This window comes from Microcaecilia unicolor, chromosome 3 (genome assembly GCF_901765095.1).
Source record: "Microcaecilia unicolor chromosome 3, aMicUni1.1, whole genome shotgun sequence".
Lineage (NCBI taxonomy): Eukaryota > Metazoa > Chordata > Amphibia > Gymnophiona > Siphonopidae > Microcaecilia > Microcaecilia unicolor.
This window is the reverse complement of record NC_044033.1, coordinates 503,046,929-503,064,242: the sequence shown is the minus strand read 5'-3', so window position 1 is coordinate 503,064,242 and position 17,314 is coordinate 503,046,929. Positions and strand designations below refer to the sequence as shown.

The 17,314-nt window shown below is 43.0% G+C and overlaps 1 protein-coding gene across 1 annotated transcript in view; it reads right to left on the bottom strand.

Moving 5' to 3' along the window:
• MDN1 (midasin AAA ATPase 1) overlaps positions 1 to 17,314 on the bottom strand; it is a 548,987-nt gene that overhangs the window by 308,800 nt on the left and 222,873 nt on the right. The window contains exons 38-43 of the mRNA XM_030199093.1: positions 15,955 to 16,152; positions 13,979 to 14,086; positions 12,570 to 12,758; positions 9,406 to 9,495; positions 7,632 to 7,895; positions 5,702 to 5,972 (exon numbers count right to left, since the gene is read on the bottom strand). Of these exons, the coding sequence (XP_030054953.1) occupies positions 5,702 to 5,972; positions 7,632 to 7,895; positions 9,406 to 9,495; positions 12,570 to 12,758; positions 13,979 to 14,086; positions 15,955 to 16,152 (1,120 nt within the window). The remainder of the gene's footprint in view (positions 1 to 5,701; positions 5,973 to 7,631; positions 7,896 to 9,405; positions 9,496 to 12,569; positions 12,759 to 13,978; positions 14,087 to 15,954; positions 16,153 to 17,314) is intronic.

Here is a 17,314-nt window from a genome sequence, read left to right as displayed (position 1 = left end):
ACCAATCGTTTTTCTGAATCATTGGCAGAAGGGTGCCCAAGGAAAGCATCCTGAACTTTTCTTTGACCAGGAATTTGTTCAGGCCTCTCAGGTCTAGGATGGGACGCATCCCCCCTGTTTTCTTTTCCACAAGGAAGTACCTGGAATAGAATCCCTGCCCTTCCTGCCCGGGTGGTACGGGCTCGACCGCATTGGCGCTGAGAAGGGCGGAGAGTTCCTCTGCAAGTACCTGCTTGTGATGGGAGCTAAAGGATTGAGCTCCCGGAGGACAATTTGGTGGAGGGGAGGCCAAATTCAGGGCGTATCCGCACCGCACTATTTGGAGAACCCACTGGTCGGAGGTTATGAGAGGCCACCTTTGGTGAAAAAATTTTAACCTCCCTCCGACCGGCAGATCGTCCGGTACGGACACTTTGAGGGCGGCTATGTTCCCATGGGTCCAGTCAAAAGCCCGTCCCCGGCTTTGCTGTGGAGGCGCAGGGGGCTGCTTAGGCGCACGCTGTTGACGAGAAACAAGCGTGCTGGGACTGTCCCTGTGCCTGACGAGGCCTTCGGGCCGGCTGGGTGTACCTACGCTTGGTAAAAGCATAGGGCGCAGCCTGCCGGGCCCGGGAAAAACGTCCACCTGCTGAGGTGGATGCTGAAGGCGCCCGGTGGGAGAGCTTGTCGAGGGCGGTTTCCCGCTGATGCAGTTGGTCCACCAGCTGCTCGACCTTCTCACCAAAAATATTATCCCCCCGGCAAGGGACGTCGGCCAGTCTCTGCTGGGTGCGGTTGTCCAGGTCAGAGGCACGCAGCCATGAGAGCCTGCGCATCACTATACCTTGGGCCGCAGCACGAGATGCCACGTCACAGGTGTCATATATACCCCTGGACAGGAACTTTCTGCACGCCTTCAGCTGCCTGACCACCTCCTGAAAGGGCCTGGACTGCTCCGGAGGGAGCTTGTCAACCAGGTCCGCCAGTTGCTTCACATTATTCCGCATGTGGATGCTCGTGTACAGCTGGTAAGACTGGATGCGGGTCACGAGCATGGAAGATTGGTAGGCCTTCCTCCCAAACGAGTCCAGAGTGCGAGACTCCCGCCCCGGGGGCGCCGAGGCGGTATCCCTCGAACTCCGTGCCCTCTTGAGAGCAGAGTCCACGACCGCCGAGTCATGAGGCAATTGAGGCCGCATTAACTCTGGGTCCGAGTGGATTCTGTATTGGGACTCTGCTTTTTTGGAGATGGTGGGGTTAGATAGTGGTCTCAACCAGTTCCGAAGCAGTGTCTCTTTGAGGACATTGTGCAACGGTACCGTGGAGGACTCTCTAGGTGGTGATGGATAGTCGAGGACCTCGAGCATCTCAGCCCTCGGCTCATCCACAGAGACCACGGGAAAGGGAATGCAAATAGACATATCCCTGACAAAGGAGGCAAAGGAGAGGCTCTCAGGTGGCAAGAGCTTTCTCTCTGGTGAAGGAGTGGGGTCGGAGGGAAGGCTCACAGACTCCTCTGAGGAGAAATATCTGGGGTCCTCCTCCTCCCCCCACGAGGCCTCTTCCTCGGTGTCGGACATGAGATCTTGCAGCTCAGTCCTCAACCGGGCCCGGCTCGACGTCGAGGCACCGAGGCCTCGGTGGCGTCGTCGAGCGGTGGACTCCTGCGCCGGCGGGGATGAAGCTCCCTCCATCGAAGTCGACGGGGACTCCACCTGCGTGGCAGTCGAGACCGGCACCGCAAGCGGCGTCGGCGTCGAAGGCCTCGGCACCGGGCTAGAGCACGCCGGCGCCACAGTCAACGGCGCCGAGGGCGCAAGCACCCCCCGACGCCGGCACAGTCTGGCGCATCAGCCCTTCCAGAATCCCAGGAAGGATGGCTCGGAGGCACTCGTCCAGGCCCGCTGTCGGGAAAGGCGAGGGGGCCGGTAGAGGCGTCGGTGCCGGAAGCTGTTCGGGTCCAGGAGACTGCACCGAAGTGCTGGGACCCTGACGCGGCGGTACCTCTACAACAGAGGGGGACCTCTCCTCTCGACGCTGCCGCTTCTTCGGCGTCGACTCATCTCCGGCGCCGGGAGCCGGATGCATCGAGGGCGACCGATGACAGTGCTTCTTCGTCTTCTTGCAATGCCCGTCATCGGCGCTGGGTGGAATGGAGGAGGAGGTCGATCCCCCTCGACCTCGAGGGACCGGGTCTGACAGGGTTCGGTCCCGAGGGCCCTGGGTAGAGGGAGTGACCGGGGCCGATTGCCCACGCGGCCTCTCACCCCTGCCTTCACCGGAGGACCGGCGGGCCGACGGGACCTGTGCTCCTGGGGTCGATGCCATCGGTGCCGATTTCGTGGACATCGGTACCGGTACCGAAGAACCGGCCACCGATGCCGTCGAAGTCGACGTCGAGGGTTCGGCGCAAGTTCCAAAAAGACAGTCCCGAAGAACTTGCCTCGCTACTTGTGTCCGTTTCCGGAGACCGAGACACAAAGTACACGTCTTGGTATTGTGCTCCGGCCCAAGGCACTGGAGGCACCAAGCGTGAGTGTCTGTCTGCGAGATATGCCGGCCGCACAGACCACACTTTTTAAATCCACTCGGGACCTTCGAGGACATCGACGGAATAATCGCGTCGGCGAAATCAAAGTCGTCGATGGTGGCGGTAAAAATCACACCTCGAAAATAAATCGACCGCGCGGCCACAAGGCGATGCCCCCGCTAAGAGACGAGGGAAAAACCAAGTTCAGCGTTTTTTTTTTTGTTCGCGTTTTCTCTTTAGTTTCTTTAAAAAAAAAAAAAACAACGAAAAAATAAGAAGATTCGCGCGAAAACGCAATCCGGTTTCCGGGGCTGACAGAGAGAGACGAACACGGCTCTCTCCAGCGCGGAATAGAAAAGACTGAGCGGGAACGGTCGCGCACGGGCGGGAAGACGGCCGCACATGCGCGGTGGGCGTGCCCTGCGTGCGGGACCGCCCACGAAGTTTTGTTCCGGTTGGTGGGGGCTGCCATGGACGTCAACCCAGTCGTGAGAACAAGCAGCCTGCTTGTCCTCGGAGAAAAGAAAGAACGCACTGCCCGCAACTGATGTAATTTAAAGAAAATTCTTTTACATAGAGAATTTATCTGATTTTTTCATATTCAATTGTGTATCACGTACTACACCTAGTACCCTTGAAGAAGATTCAAACTTTAACTCCTATCCCAAATTTATAGTAATAGCTTTTGGAATATCCAACGTCTCACAAAAGTAAAGTAATTTTGTTTTAGGAGTGGAGTAGCAGCCTAATGGTTACTGCAGTGGACTTTGATCCTGGGGAACTGAGTTTGATTCCCACTGCAGCTGCTTGTGACTCTGGGCAAGTCACTTAACCCTCCATTGCCCCTGGTACTAAATAAGTACCTGAATATATGTAAACCGCTTTGAATGTAGTTGCAGAAACCTCTGAAAGGCGGTATATGAAGTCCCATTTCCCTTTTATCTGTATTAAGCTTTAAATAGTTTTCAGATGCCCAATTTTGTGTTTTATTTATACAGTCCTGTATCAGTTTATAACCCTCTTCAAATCCTGAAATGATAGGCACTAATATAAATCATCCACATAGAAAGAAATGTATATAGAGAAGCATTCATATAAAATTCCAGTGAACTCATAAAAATATTAAACAAACTGAGGATGCAAGTCCTTCTGGGGCATGAAGGGAAAAAGGCAACACAAAATTAAATGGCTCAATGGTGAGGGGGGACAAAAAGGCGCTGACCCCAGAAAAAGGTTGATGCTATCTGACCTAAGCTCAGGCCTAAGACGGCCTTGGGAGCTGAAAAAAAAAGAAAATTAAAATTGGGGGGGGGGGGGGGGGGGGGGGAGAGACACATTAAGGACACTAGAAAGTAAGGAAAACTAAAAAGGTGAGGCAAGAAGCCAAAATAGCTCCATGGAAGGCACCCACAAAGTTAAAATGTTTGACCTGCTGAGAAAAGATCACAGACGCAACCTCTCAGTTCTGCAGAAAACTAAAAACTGCTGGTCCCGCACTCACTCGTCAGACAGGAAGGCACCTACGCATGCACGGTGGGATGCTGCTAAAGGTTTCTTACAGATATAGTACACTGGGCAGCATCCACACAGGGTTCAGTCAGATGACATCACTCAGTTGTGAGATTATAGCCTGCTTATCCTCTGAGAAATCTTCTTGCACTAATTTTCACTAAAGTTCACTGGAATTTTATATGAATGCTTCTCTATATACATTTATTTCTATGTGGAAGATTTATATTAGTACCTAACATTTGTGAACAGAGAATACAAAGGGGATCACGGTTGGGCCCTAGGCACTGAAATCACCAACTGTATCAATAATGGACATTCTGTTGCACCATAAGCATTTCTTGATGCTACTGGCGGGACCTTCTTGAGAAAAAAAGTACCCAAACGGTGCCCTTGTTTGCCAGCTTACACCAAGCTGGCAAACAAAAAAATTAAGGAAACTTAAAACAACTGAAAATCCTTTCTAGGGAAGACTACTGTACGACAGCATTACATGAAATTTGGTGAGAAAGAAGAATAAAGGCGCAGAGGCAACCATGATGAAAAAAATACCTGATCACCTCCAAGAAAAAACAAAGACTAATATGGTCTTGCCTGACAGTAGCAGGCAGGAACAAGCACACATGCATGCATGGCTGAGCACAGTAACACAGTAAATTACAGCAGATGAAGACCTACAAGGGCCATCCAACAAGGGGGCCAGAGCCACACCTGCCACCTCCATGCAGGTTACACTCCTTTTAATTGAACATTGGTTTTACAACCAGAGCAATCAGTCATTTTTCACCATGCCTATCACATATAGGCAGTTATATATGGTGCCACAATACCACAACACCATGCCAATAGTCTGAGTGGTTTTATTATTAGGACCTCATCACAATCACATTAATTACCAATTTATAATTAAACCAACAATCCAACAACATTGCTATCATTTTACTCACTAATTTCAACCTTACGGTGACTTCTGTTCTTCCCCTCATTGAAATACACAGCACCTGCTCTCACAGCAAATGATATGAATGTGATACTTAATCCCAATCTGTCTTTCCAATTTTCAGGACTCAAGACAGCAGAAACCTAACCAGCACTGGCCTTACTTTCCAACTAAGCACCACTCCTACCCATAACACATCAACAGTTAAAGTAATTTAAATTGTATTTCGATTCCATTCTCTATTTAGAGATCCTCCGTGTTTATCCCATGCAGTTTTTGAATTCTGCCACTGTTTTTGTATCCAGCAGAAGGGTATTCCAGGCATCCACCACCCTATCCATGAAAAAGTATTTCCTGATGTTACTCCTAAATTTACCACCCTACAAAGCTCAATTCATGTCCTCTAGTTCTACCACTTACCTATCTCTGGAAAAAAAAAGTGTGCTTGTATAGAATCTTTGTATATTACACTTCAGAGTTAGAGAAAAGCTCCCACATGGGCTCTGTCAGATGATATCACCCATCTGTGAGAATTTAACTATCCTGCTTGTTCTTGGAGATTCATTTATCAGTGGTCCTTCTTCAAATTTTAGAAGTCACTGCTGCCATGTTTTGCCCACCCTTAGCTGTTTCAGATAGGACATTGATCCAGGTTGGTCTTGACACTAATTCCAACTTATTTATGGACAAGAACTAGATGAAAAAAGAAACGGTCATTATGTCGCTCCTCACATACACGGTACCTGCTTTTGAGAAGGTATTTGTTTTGTTGTTCTGTCTCTGGATAAGGGCAAGGACTCTCTCCAGTTTATTCACTAGCTCTGGGGCGATACTTCTGGCCCCTTCTCCAGGAGCGTCAGACTTGCAGGTCAGGCTGAATGTGCTCCAGGCCCGCAAAAGGACCTCCGTCTCCTCTACGGAAACATCTGTAGCCAGGAGACTGTCCCTCAGCAGTGCTTGCACTGTGCTCTCCACTTTCTCCAAAAAACACCGCCAGGGCCTATTGATGTCAACCTGCAAAATACAAAGGGGTGGGATAGTCATACTCTACAGCCAGAGGGAACTGGACTCAGGAATAATGAAAAGCAGTCGTTCTTAGGTGGAGTAGCAGATGCATTCAACAGAAAAACAAGCACTTTCATTCAAGCAAGTATTCTAATTTTAAATCTCTTCATTCCAGCAAGTATCCTAATTTTAAATCTCTTCTTTGAGTGGAGGAGTGGCCTAGTGGTTAGGGTGGTGGACTTTGGTCCTGGGGAACTGAGGAACTGAGTTCGATTCCCACTTCAGGCACAGGCAGCTCCTTGTGACTCTGGGCAAGTCACTTAACCCTCCGTTGCCCCATGTAAGCCGCATTGAGCCTGCCATGAGTGGGAAAGTGCGGGGTACAAATGTAACAAAAATAAAATAGATACTATTGGAGATTTTACATGGAATGTTGCTATTCCACTAGCAACATTCCATGTAGAAGGCTGCGCAGGCTTCTGTTTCTGTGAGTCACAGAAGCAGAAGCCTGCGCGGCCACATTGGTGATCTGCAAGGGCCGACTTCTAGTGGAATAGCAACATTCCATGTAGAATCTCAAATAGTAGCAACAGTGGAGGAGTGGCCTAGTGGTTAGGGTGGTGGACTTTGGTCCTGGGGAACTGAGGAACTGAGTTCGATTTCTACTTCAGGCACAGGCAGCTCCTTGTGACTCTGGGCAAGTCACTTAACCCTCCACTGCCCCATGTAAGCCGCATTGAGCCTGCCATGAGTGGGAAAGCGCGGGGTACAAATGTAACAAAAAAAAAAGTGACTTGCTAGTCACTTATCCTAGAGCTAAACTTTGTTTTCCTATGTTATTGTGGTATTTACGATAATTCACAGCCCAGCCTGGTCTTACATGTCCCAATTACTAATAATCTGCTCCATCAAACAGAGCACTCCATAATGGGTACTGACCAGTAATGTACTTTCCATCAGCTAAGGGTATAAAACAGTTTTCTCCTTACCAAGCTACCAAAATTTGCAATACCCTAACAATATATATTAGATCCAAAATGGACTATAAGTGCCTTTGTCAGAAGTGAACACTACTCCTTTCTTTTTTTTAAACATTTTTAGAAGTCTAATCTTTAACTTTTATATTGTATTTTTATTTGTACTGATCTCTTTAATTGTGACTTCCTAGAAATGTCTGGCTCTCTTATTGTAATCCACAATGAACTAAACTGATTGGAAACTGCAGAATATAAACAGCTGTACTGTATTATAACGTACTGCATTTTAATGCTAACACCAATTTCTCACAGTGCTCTGCAGAAAAGCACAACAACAGTTTATATGAAGCCATAAAGATGGGTTTGCCTAAACAAGAAATTTGTTTCAAACATCTTCTCAGTAATGTTAAAAAAAAAAAAAGATTTTTCTTAGTTCTAATGGTCAACATGGCTGTTGGAAGTATTATTTGGATACAGCAGTTGAGCTAAATCTCCTTAACACTTTAAGATCATTGAGTTTTATATACATTTTACTTCAGAACTCACTTCCTTGCATATGAAATGGATCTTTCAAACTGCGGGAACCGAGACTTCATTGTAATTTGAATGAAAGTGAAAGCAATTTAGAAGCATCTGTCCCCAACTCCTGCATATATTGTTACATCAATGGAAACAATGACATTATAGTTACCTGCTCAAAGCCCCCCAAAAGCTCAGTGGTATCCATTGCACTGTTCATGGTCATGATCTTTAACCTATGACCTGTCAAGAGAGCCAGTAGCTGAATTAGGCTGCTCTTTCCAACAGTCGCAGGTCCTACCAGGATTACCATCCAGCCCATTTGGACGCATTTCATGACGGATTCCAGTGACTGCAACGAATTGTGGAGGAGAGCAAGCTGACCATGGGACAAAGGAGGGACACAGGTACCACGAGTAAGGACGGAATAGCCAATCTGAAATAGAAACAATGGTACACACGTCTTTACCTAGGTGCAACCTGGATCTCACACATGCACTAGCTCTGGCCTTGGGCCACAAACAGATCTCGGTTCAGTTTCACATTCAGGGCCAATTTCCCCTCACTCAACGGTTCCAGCACACATGCAGTCGACCTTGGGAGTGGATCAATGGTCCGGAATAGCGAACTGAGGGTTTGAGAGGCTATACTTTACCCTCTGGAGCGGATCAGATCCCTCAGCTCCAGACCACATACCAGGCAATACTCAAAAAGACTCAAACAAAACAGTCCTTGTTGTTATTCCCAAAGGGGAAATCCCTTTTCCACTTCTTCCCCGAATTATATGTACAGGATATTTAATGTTATATTTACAGGTATTTACAGCTTCTCCTGTCCATGCCTATCCTATAGAAAGATATTTTCCCCAAAGGCTGTGCTCTTCTTTACACTGATTTACTTTTTCAGGCCCAGACCACCCTTGATCTGATCCCTCCTCCAGCGCTGACCCCTCCCTTTGATCCACCCTAGTTCCGGGACAAGCTGTCCCTGACTCAGGTCCCCTGCTCCCGGGCTGGGCCTTCCTCTACACACCTGTAGCACACTATCTCCCAGTTGCCACTTACTGGAGCTGCAACCTGCCTCTCTCAGTTTGTGAGTCTCCCCAGATTTAAGACTCCCTTCTCTCTCTTCCTGGATAATGGCAGGGGATATATGGGCAACTCGAGAAATACAAACAACCAAAGACCTGTAGGAAATCAAACACCCCACTAAAGAGCATAACTTCAGCTTTCTCTTTTCCCAGACTCCTCCCCCTGTCACTCTTCAGTACCAGGGCACTATTTGCATGTTATTTCAAAACTACTCCCCATGAGCTGGGTTTCCTCCCATCCAGGGACATCCTACCACTCCAGCTCTCTGGCAGGGACCTCCCTCCCCTCAGGGCTCTAGTAAACTCTATCACTCTAGCAATACCAATTCCATGGAGTATTACATAAGCAAATAGAAAATAGGGTAAAGTGGACCAAATGGGGAGTAAAATGTGGCCCTGAAGCACAGAGCTAATGGTCAAATATCTGAATCCTAAACCTCCCCAACCACAGGCAACTCACTTAATATCCTTTTAATCAGTTTATTTAATTCTAAGAGCTAAAACTCTTTAGTAAGTGGTCATGTAGTATCAAGCCTGCAAGATATACTTGGCAGACATCTGAACCTCTGTAACCATAATGTGCATCGAGCTTGCACAGGCATAAGAAAATCTAAAGATTGACAACCTTACTACTACTACTACTTATCATTTCTAAAGCGCTACTAGACATACGCAGTGCTGTACACCTGAACATGAAGAGACAGTCCCTGCTCGACAGAGCTTACAATCTAATTAGGACAAACAGGACAAATAAGGGAATATTAAAGTGAGGATGGAGGAGTGGCCTAGTGGTTAGAGTGGTGGAATTTGGTCCTGGGGAACTGGGTTCGATTCCCACTTGCATTCAGCCTCTTACCTGAACATTGTATGGAGTGATATGAAATTGAAGTGTTCCCACATAAGGGTTGGAATGCAAACCAAATACTTCCCTGAACACCGAAAGAAGCTAAAAGAAATTAAAAAAAAAAAAAAAAAAAAAAATAGGTGATCAAAACTGAACACTGGACATAAACACAATTTATTGTGGACATAGGGTCAGTTTAATAGTAATTAAGAATAAAAATATTTTATTTATTGTATTTGTACCCCACATTTTCCCACCTTTTTGCAGGCTCAATGTGGCTTACAGAGTATAGATATGATAACGTCGTTACATGATTTCAAAACAGTCGATCACAAGCAGAGGTGAAAGAAGATTTAGATGGAAGGTGTTAGGTAAGGTCGTGTGAGAGGTGTTTTTTGGTGTACTTGGGTAGTTTAAGGAATGATTTGTTTCATTGAGGGTGACTTTTGTAGGCTTTGTTGAAGAGATGTGTTTTTTTATGCATTAAAAATATGGAAGCATTCTCATCAAAAGAACAGAGAGAGCCCTCCCTATCGCCACAATAAAACTGTTTTGGAAACAAACATTCCAGTCCCTTATTTTTGGAAGATCTGTAAAGTTTCTAAATGGATGTTGCTTGAAACACTACTCCAGAATAATACATCCTTCCTTTGATCTCCTACTAACAGCCTATTTGTACAAAGCACAGACTCCCCCAATTAGATTAACAGTTGAGAGAAGAATGTAATTAAGTGTGAAGTGGCACAAAAAAACAAGAGATAAAAAAAATCTCAAAGGCAAGTGAAGCATAAAAGCAAAAAAAAAAAAAAAGTAATATGCACATCTTTTACTAGGAACTTTTCATTTCATACTCATGATTTTGTCTTCCCACAAAAATTTGTATTACCTCAAAACTAAGCATTTTAAATGGATTTTTACATTTTTTTAGATCTTTATTACTTTTATAATTTTCATATAACACCACAAAGTAACATCCAGTCTCCAGTGTTGTTCAATTTATATATGATACCTATTTATAAACTTCTGGCTTGTCTTGGTCTGCATTATAAACTTTATGCAGACGATTTACAATTCTTTTTCCAGATTGAAAACTATTAAATCTTCTCTGGCCTATCACATGTAACTAAAATGATTCAAAACTGGATAACATCCAGTAGGATTCAACTGAATGTTAGAAAAATACAAGTTTTGTTTTTGAGGATGGGATGGACACTGAACATTCGAAAAACACAAGTTTTGTTGTTGAGGATGGTATGAACAAATTGTCATTTAAGTTTTCTGGTAGAAGGATGCAATATTGCAATTTTGAAAGAAACTCTGTCTTGGGATATGGTTGGATACCACATTGTCTATGAAGAGTCACACTGGATATGTAATTAGGACTGTTTTTTAAGATTACTACGTAGGTTACGGGATTTACTCCATTGAGAATTTTCAGGCAATTTTGCAAGTTATTATTTTCCCCACTTGGATTATTGCAATATCTTATTGCAGCCTTTTCCAAACCAGTCCTCAGGACACACCTAGTCCTATCAGGTTTTCAGGATATCCACAATGAATATGCATGAGTTGGATTTGCATATACTGCCTCAATGTCTGGACTGACCGAAGACTGGGTTGGGAACGGCTGTCTTATTGTTTGGAATAACAGGCTACATGCTACAAGAACTCTAGGTTGCCCAAAACTCAGTGACGTGATTTTCCTGTTAACAATCCATTAAGGGAATTGTTTACAGAATTGAAATCAAGGTTCTTACACTGATTTTCAAAGCACTGAATAACGCAGTTCTACCTCCACTAACACAGGGTGACCACCATCTTCATTCCTAAACTAACATTATTTGTTAAACGGGGATCTTCAGAGTTTTAAACAACATACACCATCCAGGAACCATGCCCCAAAAGTATTAATGGTGTTTGCTCACATTGTCATTGATCAACTCGTATTGTTTCCTTTATCATGATCCTTTAAAAAAAAAAAAAAAAAAAAAACTTTTTTCTTTTTCAAAAAAACCTCTCATAGTTCACTTTAAATATTCTTCTCCAATATCTTCTAATTCATTTCAAGCTTTATTATACAAGCTATGTTTTACAACGTTACTTAGCTTTTAAGCAGCTTCAAGCAGCGATTTTTCTCCCAGCTCAAACCTCTACCAGAGGTGCTAGGTGCTTTGAGAATATGCCTCAATATCACCTTGTAATTGTTCATACCGGAATCGGCTAATGCCGTTTACGGTACTATGTAAGCCACATTGAGCCTGCAAATAGGTGGGAAAATGTGGGATACAAATGTACCAAATAAATAAATAAATATCTCCAACATCTCTTTCAAGGAGTTAGTAAAATTCAATTTAGAGTTTCCATCACGTCAATAAACCATACAACTTATAATTTTACATTGATATGCCCCTTCTTCCAAAATCTCTTGCCAAGGAGAAGGCTTGGCACTCAGTCATCCCTCTATGGGCCGAGACTGCAACAATTGAAGGTCTGGAGTTACACAAAACTCTGTTTGGTAGTTTACATAAATCTCTTAGTTGCTGAAAAGAACACCTACACACCCTCTAAAAACATTTGGTATACTCTCATTATACCACATTTTCTCCAGTTGTCCAAAATCTTATGGTCCTACTGTGGGGCAAAGAACGATAAGGACTGAATTGGAACAAAGATACATTTAGGTCCCACTAGATGAGGAAAGGGGAGATACAATTCTCTTTTAAAGACACAGTAAATGGTTGCCACAGCAGATTAGACCAATATAAAGATTGCAATGTACTATGTTCAATTCTAACCTATGCCTTTGGTGAAAGTTCATACCAATCAATAATCCCCTTTAATTGTGATGCCACTGTTTTCTTTGCTGGAATTGCTCACTGACATCTTGTTTATAGAGAGTAACAAAAGTCTTCCAATCAACATTCATAAAACCCCATTTTGAATCCTAGTATGCCGGGGGTGGGCCAAACACAACAAAAACTCAGTCAGTAAAGGTTGAGCATTCCCCAACAGTTCCACTGTTGTCATCGTTTATATAGTTAGAAAGATCAATCCAATAAGCATTTTAGGAAAATATGCTTGCTTGTAAATTTCTGCATTTTTCATATTTATTAAAATCCTATTTCCAGTTATTTCTCTAAACATAAATGAATGCAACTAAAGGGTGACTATCTAACCTTCTCGCTATCTGCTTTAGTCCTCATCCTTTCACCATAGACCAAGAACACATGCTGGCCAGGATCATAGCAGCCTGGTGACTGATCAGTAAGTATCAGCTGACACCAGCGGAAAAGGTCACGCAGGTTGAACTCCCAAGGTCCTCCTTTCTGACCCCAGCTCCTTTCCACCATTACTTCTTGGTCAATCTGGAAAAGATTAAGAAATAGTGTTCAAAAAACCTCATCTAAACTAATAAATAAAAACTGTAGAAGGCAAGCATGTTGTTTGTATATGTTTACTGCTATACTGCCTATGTTTGTATTATTCTTGCTATACAGCACCTTGGGTGAATTTCTTCAAAAAGGCAATGATTAAACAATAATGTAGTAGCCAAAAAAGTGGTTCCCAAACCTAGTCCGGGAAGCACCCAAGCCATTCAGGTTTTCAGGATATCCACAATAAGTACTCATGAGAGCTATTTGTGTACAGTGAAGGCAGTGCATGCAAATCTCTCTCATGAACATTCATTGTGGATATCCTGAAAACCTGACTGGCTGGGGTGCCTCCAGGACCAGGTTTGGAAACCACTGATCCAAACAACCCATACTAAGGCATTACCCAGATAATGCTGCTAAAGTCTAGATATAGACCAGTAAGTGGGACTTATCTAGACTTTAGTGGGATAAATTTTGCATAATATTATTATTATTATTATTAGCATTTGTATAACGCTACCAGACACACGCAGCACTGAACATCTGATACAAATAGACAGTCCCTGCTCAAAAGAGCTTACAATCTAAATAATACAGACAGACAAGACAGTTATGGGTGAGGGAAGTAATGGGTGAGAAGGAAGGAAGGGACAAGGGGAGGGCAATTGAGTAGTAGCTAGGAGCTAAAAAGCAGCAGTGAAAAGGTGGGTTCTCAACCCCTAAGTGTACAGATAAGGGCAATCTTTCCCTCAAAGATCACCCCCCTCCTTTCCTAAGGACATTACCAGTAATAAGAACTAGTTGCAAGGGAATAAATTGCTTAGAAGCTGGAACAGTCAAGAAAGTGCTCATTGTAAATAATCACAGGTCTTGCCTCTAGTTTCCATTTGCAAGCTTTCAAAAGTAAGTTAACATACCAGGTCACTTCAAAAAAAGTTCTAAAAGAAGAGGAAAACCACAAACAATCTCTGAAAAATGCTGTTTCAGCAAATTGCTTTTACTTCAAGGACACAGGGCTGCCTGTTGAAATTTGCCTACCTCCAACTTGCAAGATGAATAAAGAATGGATAAGTGGAAGAGAAAACCCTCTAAAACCAGATGGGACAGAGATGGCTCCACATATTTAGCCCAAAATAATACAACTGTTACAGGGGGAAAAGGCTCAAGTCACATCAATATATTTTATTTCTATATTAAAAAAATAAAAATACCTTATTGTTGAAAGCAACCATTTTAGCAATGGTGCTCTTTCCAATGGCAGGAAACATGGTATTTGCGATAAACTCCATGTCCGACAAAGATAACTGATCCACATATACCTACAGAACAAAGACTGAGTCATAGAAAATGCGATTATGTACAACACATTGCAGCCTATTCTACTCTCCTCGCCTGCCCACCCCGCACCCCCTCACTCCCATCCTTATCTAATGTTTACAGCAGCTGGCTGACAACTGGAGAGATCAGGGTTCAAAATCCCACTGACAATCATTGAGATTTTGGGCACATCATTTAACTCTCCATTGTCTTAAGTACAAAACCTCCAAGGACAGGAAAATACCTACTGTACCTAAATGCAACTCGCCTTGGGCTACTACTGGAAAGGTATGAGCTAAAATCAAATTAATAAATTGATTCATATTGTCTTCATCTACCTGAAAAAGACAATGACCTCTGTTTCTAACTACTTGAAAGCAATATAAAAACACTCCCCCTCCCCTAAAATATGATTCTTTCACCTACGTGCTGTCTACTTCTTAAATTAAATTATATAATATCTAATAAAATTCCCAAAATAATAAATCAAAAGCAATTGTACAGGGTGTATGTCCAATCAAAAAATAATACATTTTAATGTGTGAATAGAAGGCCTCAGTATGAATTACGAGCCATAAGACAAACCAAGTTCTTGGCTATAATACTCAATATTTTCAAGAGTGAATCAATTTCTTCAATGATTATCCATCTCAATTGACAGAACACATGACCACGATGATGGTGTGGTCTTGAGTGAACTACCTTCCTCTAATTATTCTGGTGATAAAACAAATTCAACTTAGCATGGAATGATGCTACTAATTGGGTTTCTGCCAGGTACCTGTGACCTGGATTGGCCACTGCTGGAAGCAGGATACTGGGATAAATGGACCATTGGTTTGACCCAGTATAGCTATTTTTATGTTCTTAACTTTGGATTTTTTTTTTTATTAGAAGCAATCAAACCCAGAGGTTTAAATGACAACATTGAGTGGGATACAATTTTGTGATGTGTAGCAGATATGAAGTCATCTTCAGGAAGTAGATAACTTCTGCGCATTTGGTGCTACTCTCCTCTTCCATTAGCAGACCCACTTTGTGCAACCACACGAGAGCTTTTCCACAAGACAGCCATGAAAGTAGCAGGTTCTTGATGAAGGAGGTTGTCTTCTGAAACGGAGCTCTGTTGAAACAGCTGGCTGCTTTTATAAAGGAATATCAGGCAGACACTTGATAGATTTGTGCATCTTTGTGGACATTGAAATACAGACCCATGTTTGATTGTGATAGTAAACTGTGGGATGCTTTGGATTAAGATCGGGTAGTTGCAGAGACTATTTCAATTAGTATATTGTAGAGGGAGTATGTCTAGTTAGTAACTATTTCACGATTTATTTGAGTACTTGCAGCACACTAGCAGCCCAATGATGGTGTGGTCCCAAGTGAACTTAGAAAATAAATGATTCACTCTTGAAAATATCAAGCATTTCTGGCAAGAAATTGGTTTGTTTTATGGCTCATAATTCACACTGAAGCCTTCCAATTCACACCTTAAAATTTATTATCTTTTGACTGGACTACACCTTCTACAACTGCTTTTAATTTATCCTTTTGGGAATTTTATTAGATATTTTATTAGGGTATTCCAGTTATATAGGTTTTTTTTCTATTTTTTAATATCGTTAAATTAAATTTACAAAAGTTAAAAGACTTTTTCTAATTTGCTGTTGCCTTGTGGTGGCAACAAACTCCCATCTATATCTATTTTTTGTAGATTATCAGATGAGACCGACAACACTAAACTCTGAAAATCTGCAGGAACTAACAAAGACTGCAGAGGAGTGAGTTTGCAGGACACAGAAGAGTTTGAAATACATATTATGAGCCTCAGAAGAAGCTGTCAAGGGCAGAAACAACAAAGATCACTTGCCTGTGTAAATCTATTTAAGAATGATCTTGGAAGTCCCTTCCTTCCACCTCCTTGCCGGTAAGGATTCTGGCACCCAAAGATCTTTGTCTTCTCGTGTTGTACTTGGAAAGTCATGCCCAGTTCAGGAATACAAACCTCTGCTCGATGGTCAAAGCAAGCATTCAGCCCCTCCAACACTGACTGGGAAGCTAGGTTCAGCTGTTACATGGAAATAAAACAATAACCTTTCATTCTTACCATCATTTTCACACATATACTAGACATTAAATTGGTAAAAGCTCCCATATTCCAAGAGCCTACAATATACAGTGTCTTGCAAAACTTATTCACACCCGTGTACATTTTTCACATTCTGAAGTCTGAAAAACAGAATTCAAATGCACCAAAGAATGAGACAGTTTCACTGACCAACACAATATACCTTTTAATCTAAACATTCAATAATTAAGAATTAAAAAAAAAAATGCATGAATCTTAATGTTTCTGAAGGGACTTCCACTAGGGAACAAGAATCATGAACAGCCATGAATGTTTAAGGTAACAAGCTACCAACTTTGCACAGCAGGATGGTGCAGTTTTTTCCCATTCCTCTTGGCAGCATACCTCCAGCTTTTGCAAGCTGGCTAAGCATAGTCTGTGAACTGCAGTCTTCACGCCTTGCCATAGATTTTCTGCTGGAGTTAGGTCTGTGCTTAAAGGACATTTGCTTTCTTCTAGTTGAGCCACTCCATTATGCTTTATTTGTGATCATCGTCTTGTTTAAAGGTGGATTTTCTCACAAGTCTATAAAGACAACCAGGTTTTCCTCTATGATCTGCTTGGACTTTGCACCACCCGTCATATCCCCCATCTTCATAAATCCTCCCTTTCCTGCTGCCGAAAAGCATCCCCACAATATAATGGTGTCACCACAATGCTTTATTGTTGGATGGTACTAGGGTTAGGTGCTCTGTTTCTTTTATGCCAACATACTGCTTAGCATTGAGACCAAAACATTATTATACTTGCATCTCATCAGAGAAGAGAAACTTCTTCCCCATGCACACAGGGACTCTTAAGTATTTCTTCACAAACGGTGTGTTTCAGATCAAATGGCTCTTCTTATGCATTCCTTCTTGTTACCTTGCTATACAGGTCATGTCTATGGAGTAATCTTGAAATTGTTCAACAGCCAACATTTTCCCCCAATGTCACCCAGAGACGTCTGCAGTTCTATAATGTAATACTAGACTTCTCTCAGCAGTTTTCTTAGCCCACACATTCATTTTGACAAAATTTATACCCCACCCTAGTAGCTTCATAAAGTTGCCCAGAGGAGCTTACAAACATAAAAATATCCAACTCTGAAAGGACAGCATGA